Source organism: Arabidopsis lyrata (genome assembly GCF_000004255.2).
Source record: "Arabidopsis lyrata subsp. lyrata unplaced genomic scaffold ARALYscaffold_6, whole genome shotgun sequence".
Taxonomy (NCBI): domain Eukaryota; kingdom Viridiplantae; phylum Streptophyta; class Magnoliopsida; order Brassicales; family Brassicaceae; genus Arabidopsis; species Arabidopsis lyrata.
In genome coordinates, this window is record NW_003302550.1 from 1,761,441 (window position 1) to 1,770,905 (window position 9,465).

General features: G+C 32.3%; 1 protein-coding gene and 1 pseudogene across 1 annotated transcript; both read right to left on the reverse strand.

Moving 5' to 3' along the window:
• Window positions 1–31: 31 nt before the first annotated feature.
• On the reverse strand, window positions 32–1,245 carry LOC110227849 (peptidyl-prolyl cis-trans isomerase FKBP15-3-like). Its single transcript, XM_021023662.1, has 5 exons — window positions 1,220–1,245; window positions 619–805; window positions 319–406; window positions 194–235; window positions 32–84 (listed from the first exon to the last, which is right to left on the reverse strand). The coding sequence occupies exons 1-5, from the start codon at window positions 1,243–1,245 to the stop codon at window positions 32–34; spliced, it is 396 nt and encodes a 131-aa protein (XP_020879321.1).
• On the reverse strand, window positions 714–2,472 carry LOC9307200 (annotated as a pseudogene).
• Between the last annotated feature and the right edge of the window lie 6,993 nt (window positions 2,473–9,465).

Below are 9,465 nucleotides of genomic sequence, written 5' to 3' on the forward strand. Positions count from 1 at the left end.
GATATCAAAAATGATTTGCAAAGGCTTTAATTTACCCGAATGCTGGAGGAATGGTAAGCTTTCTTTTGCCACCAACATACATTCCTTCAAAATATTCAAAAAAGAAAAGAGATAAAAACAACATTCTAGATGAACATTATATATAGAGAGAGTGAGAAAAATAAAAAAAGAAGTAAGAAAGTAGCTAGATTACCATTAACACCAACATCCAATCCCTTAATGACTTTTCCAACACCTGCATGCATGTAACAACAAGCAGATAAGTATACTCACAGACTAATAAAGCTCTTCTTTTCGCAATCTAGTTATAATACCAACCTAGACGAAACTTATAAGGAGATTTTCCAACAGTGGAATCGAAAATCTTCCCATTTTCATGAAGCTTTCCAGTATAATGGACAGTAACCTGCACTCAGAGAAAAGAGAATGAGCCCCAACATTGACATCTCTTATCAGACATTTGTTTGTTAACTTTCTATCCAATATAAGTAAGGCACTAGTTTGTTCGATTCTTATCCAATGTCAATTCTTTAAATGTGCACATTCTTACCACACTGCCACTTGTTGCATAATCTATGACATTGCAAGTAATCATGTAAGAAATTTAGGACCGCATACCCTTTTGCCAGGACCAGCTTTCTTGCCGTTGGGGTTGCCCATACACAAGTCGTCAACATTGAGCTCATCTGGGTCAGGCGTTTGCTTCTCAACACTAGTAGAAATGGCTTTATACTCCACTGTAGCTTCCTCACTTATCTTCTCTTTCTTCTTAGCAGATTCAGATGGGGCCATGGAGCTTTCACTCCTGCAATAATACCAAAAGAAAAGAGCATAGAAATTTATAAGATGGGAAAGAATTTGAAAGAACCATTTACGTGTGAGCTAATAATTAAAATCGAATACCATTAACAAATGTACTAACTGATATATCCCAAATGACATGACTACTTTTGATTATCCCAAAAAGAACAAAGTAGTTAAATAATATTCAGTTTTAAGGCAAAGGAATGGACTGAAGTCAAGTAGCCAAAGGAAACCTCAAGCTGACTTCTATTCATTGTTTTGAAAAGAGTATGCCGGAGGATCTTATATATGAAGGAATTTAGTTAAAACCATTTCAATAAGAAAAGCTAAATTTTACAGTAATATTTGAATTGTGGTTATAGGATACAAAAGTGACTGGAGAAGGATAGAAAAGTTTGTCAGAAAATAAATTTACCTGCTTTTTGGAATGGCTGCATCCATGGCGGAAGGATCTTGGAGAGGAGGAATAGGTTTACTGAAATTGACGCGGCGGCGAATGAGGCGTATAGGTATTTCCGGTTTGGCAGTCACCCAAACAGCTAATTTGCGTCCTCGCATGTAGCTCCCATTAAGTTGAGTCACGGTATCAGCTACGTCTTTTCCGTGAACAATAGCTGTAACTGAGCTGAAAAATTATCAACAAAATACACAAGTCTGTCGTCGTTAAAAAGTAATTTTAAATAAATTGAAAGTTGGGAAACATGTTAGAAAGAAGCCACAAACCTCTTCTTGAAAAAAGAGAGGCGTGTGATAGTTCCATATGGAGAGAAAAGTTTAACCAAAGCCCTGGAGATTTGACTCTTCCTAAGCGAAGTGTCATATCCTTCAACTATTACAATAACCCTACTGCAGTAATAGGATATTGCCGAAGATGATAAACATTATTATTATCAACAAATCTTATTTTTTAAAGAAATCAGTGTTTACTCGTTTGCGTTTGCCGGATACGGATAAGCCTCAACAGAGACATTCCATCCTCCCACGTTACTTCCAGTAAGTTGCAAGGCCTTCTCTACTGCGTCTTGTCCCCCCAGTAAACACATAACACCATGACTGAAATAACAACAACAACAACAACAACAAGTGTTTTTTTAGTTAGCAATATTTAACTTGAGCTGATGAATTGGAAAGAAATGGAGGAGGAAGAAGCCACCAAAACCTGTTGAGACTCGTCTTAGTCTCATCAAATTTTAAGGGAATATAAATCTCCCAGATCTCTCCACATGAAGAGAAATGTTCTGCCAACGCCGTGTAGACATCATCAAGAGGAAGACCAGTGTCATATCCCGTAACCTTAATCCTCCCAACGTCACTGCAATAATAATACTATCAACGTGACATCTGAAAACATGCATCATCTTACACATGCCAATTTCTCAATTTACCTCAGTTTTGGAATGTTATTCCGTTTCGGAACCTAAAAAGTACAAGAGATCAAATCAGAAACACTACTAACTAACTTGAAGTAATTTTCTTACAAACTTGTGAAGAAACCATCAATTGAGAAACAAAGATAAGAAACCAGAGTGAATCAGAAAAGCCATAAGAGTAGAGTAAGAAGAAGATTACCATGGTGGATGAGTACATGGCTAAAATTTGTTCGACAAGAGCGAGACTCGATAACCCTTTTAGGGATTTAGGTCTGAAGAGGGTATATATAATTGCTTTTTCTCTTTTGGGCCTTGAATTTAGTTCTGGCCTGGACTCTAAGGCCCATATGGTCCTTCGACGGAATTTTTACCAACACGTACAGATACAGTAGTACCCCTTTTCATGTTTTCTTGTCTTAAAATTCGTTTTTTTTTTTTTCCCCTATTAAGTATCTTACCACCGTTATCAATAGATTCTTACATAGACTTCCAAACAATTTTGATAACAAAATAATGTTTAAATATTAGAGAGACTCTTAAAAAAGGAGAGAGTTGATCCAAAAACTCTTAGCTAAGAACCATTTTTCTTATTTTAAGCATACTTTCTTATTTTTTTATTATTATTTTGTTTAATATAATATTTTGATAGTTCTTGTGATATTTTAAAAAACCTATTAATAAAGATGCTCTTATGAGTTTCGTGAAGCTCTCTGTTCCAATGTCCCTAAGACAAAATTCCAAACCAAGTAAAATAAAAAAAAACTTGTAAATAAAATCAAATTTCGAAATGTAAAATTTGATCTCGTATGTGTTGTGTAAAAAAAGAGAATCAAATAATTTTGCAGAAAGTAAAAGCCACTCATCAAAATCATAATGGTCAACAAGTAGCGCCAAAGTAGGCATCGCTTGAGGGCTTGATTTGTTCTCCCGCTAGCACCCTCCTAGCGGTTGCTAGCGGTCGGTTGCGGTTGTTAGCGGTTGGTACCAATCATAGAAACCGCTCCGTACCGCTTCGAACCGCTCGAAATCGCTGAATTTCAAAAGCTCCTTCCCGCAAGCATTTGCGGTTGCGGGCGGTAGCGGTTGGATTTAAAAAAAATAAAAAAATCAAACGTTACTTATAATTATTATAATATATATTAATCCTATATATATCTTTCATCTTTGTATCACGTTCTCATCAGAAACCCTAATAATATTCTGAAACCCTATTCTCTCAATGTCTTCCACCCATATTGATGAAAATCAAGAACCAAACGTAAGTATCATATATCCTTTTATTCATTCACCACTCATGTATAACTTTTTGAATATTTTTCATGGCATCGTTTTTTCTCTTTTCATTACGTATTACTTTGCTTTTTGATTGAATATATGTTTCGATTTGTTTTCTCGAATATAAACTCACTTGCATTTTGATTGAATTCAATGTTATTTACAGTTTGTCTCATTATTTGATGCAATTTTTGATGTTAAACCAGATGCATAAAATACTATCTTGTTAAAAAAATTCTTTATTTTTGAATAATTATTTAGTAATTTATTTATGGTTTTAATTATTAAGTATGTTCAATTTTTCTAATATTGGTGTTTTTGTTTTTTGTAATATTTTTTATTTATTTTGGTCATTTTTTTATTTAACTGCTACCGCACCCGCTGGTTTACCAGTCATAAAACTTCCGCAAACGCACCCATTTTCAAACGCTAAACCAGTCGTTCAAAACGCTTGGTAACGCTTGAAGCCGCAACCGCCCGCTTCCGCAAACTCCCGCAACCGCTGCGTTTAAACCAGTCAGGCCCTGAATCTAATGATCGATTACTCTCAATCTCAAAAAAAAAAAAAAAAAAAAAAAAAAAAAAACAGATAACAACCGTTAAATACAAGACTATTCTCAAAAGTAATAATATCTCTCTCTTCATTATCATTGTGTTTCTCTCCCTATTTTTGTTCCTCATCTTCACCATATTGGTTTCCTGTGACATCAAGACTGAAATTTGAGATTCAAGATTTATGTTTTTTTTTTGTAGTGTTGAGGAATGAGGATGAGAGAATAAGATTCCAATTGTATTTATAGTTTTGATTTCCCCAATTTACCTTGATAGATTTCGAAACTTTTATAGTTTTTCTGGCTTGAAATAACGAGAGAAATAAGAGATTATATTGTATCTTCTTAATGTTTCACTTAATTAATTTATTCTTTATATAAACTAATAAATACACTTTGATATGCTTACTTTTACTTAATTTTTCGTTTAACTGCACCAAATTATGTGTTATTTTTGGGATTTCTGCTTTCTGATATACTACACTTTTGATATGAAACCTATATATCCACCGCAAATTCACTTTTTCTGTAGTGGACATAACACGAATTCACGAAGTATTTTGTCGTTTGTTTGTTAATTCAAAAGTATCTCATGCCACATCTTCTTCACAAATTATGTGATCACAAAGGTTATTATGGTCGCTTGGAAAATGTTGCAAATCTAAAATAGCACATTCACAAAACTCACGTTGCAAAACATGAGCAATCCATAACAAGCTATTCTTTATAATATTCATCATCATGTAAAAATTGGGCTTAACTAACACATCTCTAAAAATTCAAGAAGATGGTTTAGGCTTGCAAGAGCATACTTCAATATCAAAGGACAAGTAGAGGACCACTGCCTGGTAACGTTTTGTCTGGTTACCATCTTTAGGATCATTGGCTTCGAACGTGATGTAAGAGCGTGATTGCAGCAGATGGGTGAAAATTTGCTCTCAAAACCTTGAGAAGTTCCAAACTTGTATCCTACAAACATGCATCACCATAACCAACACACTAATTATATAAGCTAATTAAGAAACTCATCAGCAAACAAGAGTAAAAAGTTATTTGATTCATTCGATTACTAACCGTCTTGTCGTTGTAGTAGGAGATAGCCATGTTGGACAACCTGTTGAGCAAATCTAATGAGTCAGACCCGATACAAATTACATAAAGTCTCTTTAGCCACAAAATCAACTAAAAAGTTTGCAGATCGATAAGAAAGGAGAAAGTCCAAACTTCAAAGAGTTCTAAAGGAGCTAAATTTTAATTACTGTACATGTCCAAACAAAAAAATCTATGATAGGTTATTTTTCCAAACAAATTTTTTTTTTTTTTGTTGCTTCGGCCCCTAATTTCCTAGAACCGGCCCTGGCCATTAGGAAAAACATTTTTGATACAACATTTTATGTTTTCTTGTCAAACTTTCAAATAAGGCCCAATACACGGAGACACGTCCCTAAAATGCGCTTAATATAATTGGAATGATGCGAAAAACATATATATATATATATATATATATATATATATATATATATATATATATCAGTTTTTTTTTTTCTTATTTACTTTTGACACATGTCAATCAGACGCTTTTTACATTTAAATTAGAATAGTTAATCAAACATTTCCACATAGCAACAAAGATGACAAAACAATTGTGACGAATTAGTTACAGATTAGCGACCATATAGTTGGTTACAAAATCATAACGAAAAATATCACAAAGTTGTGACGAAAATTTACGGTGACAAGTTTAGTCTTAATAACTCAAGTTTTTTCTTTTTTTTTTTTTTTTTTTTTTGCGGTCTAGTGGCAGAGGAAGCTTTGGAAAATGGTGAAACTCCCAAACCTGAGTTCGATTCTCCCTGGAAACAAAAACACATTTGTTTGGGAAGTCTGTCAGTTGGACCTTGGCCTAATTGGTTTACCTGGTAGCCAGAAATGCAGGCGGCCTGACTACCCCCTGGCACTTAGTCGGAAGGCATTCCAAACTCGGGATAGACAGAGTGGTAGCCCGTAAGGGCCTAACCGTTAACACGGTGGACCAGTCCACTATGTAGCACCTCGGTGCGTTCCTACCGGGGCCGACCGGATAGCCGATAGTGTTTATCAAAAAAAAAAAAACTTAGCATAGAGATAGTGGTAATTTAAATTTGAATTTTATGTAATCGATCTGAATCATACCGAATCAAAGCAAATTAAAAATCAAACAAAAGTTTTGTTCTAATGATTATAACAAACAAAGCAGAAGAAGTAGAGAAGGGAGACAAATGCTTTTACTAAATCCTAGTATGATTTTAGAAAGAATATAAAGAAGAAAACCCTTTTATCAAAGGAAAAAAAGAGAAAAGAATATAAAGGTCCAAAAGCATGATCTAGTTTCTCCGTTTTGTTCGCCTTTTATTATATAAGTATAATCTTAAAACGGAAAATTATGTTTATGTGATCCTGAGAGCGCGTGGAAACACTTTCCGAAAAGAGAATCATACTAAAAGCTTATAAGACTCTCTAGCGAAAAAGAATAAAGTAAAGTACTTGTGGGAGTTGTGGAGCAGTCACGTGTTGTCCCACTTGCGTTAACTCGTGTAATAATACATTATAACAGTCAGTTGCCGACAAAAATAAAATATACAGAACTAGTACTTGTGGCGCAGTCAAGTGTCGTCCCACTTGCGCTAGCCTGTCGAGTGTCGACAACAAGATTCCCACTTGTTCACAAAACAAGATTTTTCTTGTACTACAAAAGAAAGAAGAAGAAGGTATTATTTTTTATGCATTAGAAAATGAAAAGAAGAGAGTACTACCTATTTGAATTCAAACGCTTTAAAAAATACGGACGTGTAAACTTTAGACTACAGCTTGCATGATCGAACTTGTGACATGAGAGTTGGGTGGGCCCGTGGACCACTACACTAATTAATTGACATGTCAAACACGCTTTTCTATCTAGTAAGGTGTTTTTTTTTTTTTTAACTATCTACTAAGGTTATTTGTTTTTAACTTTTTATCGATTTTTAATATCTTTTTGGGTCTAGTATTCATATAGGTAACTATATATATCGCAATGCAAAAATACTATTGTGTTTTCTTTTTTTTTCTAACATACATAATTTTTTTTTTTATTATCATCTATGTTGTTTAAAGTTTTCTTTTAATAAAAAGAAACAGTTTTGAAAATATAAAACATATTAGAAATATGATGTATTCTAACATTTTAATCTCTAAAAACTTTTTAATTACCACTGAGACAAAATTTCTCTTTCAAATACACAATTAAGGAACTATAACGTAAATCTAAAATGTAAATTTATTAATAATGGTCAATACTATATTATAATGTGATTTTAATACTTTTGATTTATTAGCTTTTACGGGTTGTAATTTGCTCTACAAAACCATATCGTATTGGCCTTATTATACTTTTTTTCTCTATTGGATTTCAATAAAAACTGAAAGTTTGAGAAAACAGAGAGAAACAGAACATTATCTATGATGAAGATTAAAACAAGAGATTTATAAAGAAAATTAGAGTCTTAAGTTCACGTACGACGATTCCTTTCAATTTAGTTTTGTAGCCTCGTTGGACCTCCTAACACAAGATATGAGGTGAGCCATCCATCCCTTATAACACTTCAGGCAATCTCCCTAACTAAAAAATTATCTTTCGGTGAAGAGAGGTTGAAAATTACTTCTCGTATCACCTAAAAAATATTGTTAAGGATGGAACGATATTTAGGCCACTCTGACGGTTTTTCTATTAGACCAAAGTTCACAAGAATCTACATGCATATCAAGAGAGCATAAGATGCATTATAGCTCCGCTGAGATATGTTTTACCATTGGAAGGAATGCATCACCAGCATGGAATAAAGTGTCTCCCATATATTCTCGTAGTATTCACGCACCTCCGCGGAAAGCTTCCCCATTTAGGCCTTACTATCTTCACCATCGTTTATATGCCATGAGAAATTTAGATTTTAATTAAATTGGTGATACTTTAGAAGTCTAGAATTTTTATGATCATTAAAACATAATATTCCAAATCATGATAATTACTTTGCCAAAAAACTTTTTGTTTTATATTTTATTACATTTGTTTTACACAACAAAATATTTTCACTATATTTTATTTTCTAACAAATATCTTTTGTAATTATTTTAAGGGTTTTTAGTAATAAAACCCCTCAACTAAAAATAAATTGTAAAAAAACCCCTCAATTATATATTTAGTGAAAAAACCCCTCAACTTAAAATCTGTAACAGAAATCTCCCTCCATCGATATTTTCTTGAAAATTGGACGAACTACTCTTAAATTGAAATTGAAAACTGACATATATACACTTAAACAACATGAATAGTCAACAAAACCAACAAAATATTCTTCTATCCGATTATAAATCTCCAAACTTAGCTCTAAAATTCTGAAATTGAAAAATCTAAATTGATGAGCCCAAATTTATCATAATGAGATTCTCTGAAATTTATATGGTGTTAAAGTCGATTAGGAGAGATTCTAAAAAATATTATGTTTTAATTTGAACTGTAGGTCGTCCAATTTTAACGATACTAGGGAGAATGTGATTTTCATTAACAGATTTGAAATTGAGAGGAATTTTCATTAACAAATTTGAAGTTGAAGGGATTTTTTCACTAAATATATAATTGAGAGATTGTCTTACAATTTATCTTTCGTTGAACGGTTTTCTTACTAAAAACCCTTATTTTAAGCGTCTCAACTCAAAGTGATAAGAGATTCTCTCTTTTCCGAACAAGTTCAAAGATTTTAGTTTCCTCCATCTAACCGTTTATAAAAAAATCGTAAAATTTAGAAATCTACAAATATAAACAATTTACCATCTACCTATAGAAAGATAACAATTATCACTTAGTATAATATCTACATATACATTTTTATAGAGTTTTTTTGCATTAATTCATTTGGATCCGGGTTTTACCCGGATTTAACTCTATCCGGATCTTGGATAAGGAATTTTAGGAATGTTGTCTTAATTTCAAACTGATAAATGAAGCCATGTTGTCTTTAATTCATCTACTTACTCCGTTTAGTGTTTCTTTAATTACAAAGAAGTTACCTATTTTAATGGTAAATAATCTTTCATATTTATGACCCTAATAAATAGCCAATTTTAATGAAAAATCGTTTTTCATATTTATGCTCATAATAAATGTCCAGATTTTAACAATAAATATATTATGAAATTATAAAGAAAAATGTATTTATTTCTTAACAGTATATATATATATATATATATATATATTATGTTAATAAATTTGTGTAAATACTCCAATAATAAGCTACATCATTTTTCTTTTACAATAACAGATTAAATATAGGCAATTCCCCATTTAAATTGCAATAAATTTAAAATCAAAATAACAATTAATATATACATTCATAAGGAAATCATAATAAAATATGTTTATTTGAAGATTATATATCCTAATCTTCACATAA

Coding starts and splice junctions, on each gene's coding strand:
- LOC110227849 (XM_021023662.1), bottom strand. CDS start 1,245: ATGGATGCAGCCATTCCAAAAAGCAG. Junction 407..618: donor AAGCTGGTCCTGGCAAAAGG/GTATGCGGTCCT, acceptor CTCTGAGTGCAG/GTTACTGTCCATTATACTGG. Junction 85..193: donor ATTGGATGTTGGTGTTAATG/GTAATCTAGCTA, acceptor AATATTTTGAAG/GAATGTATGTTGGTGGCAAA.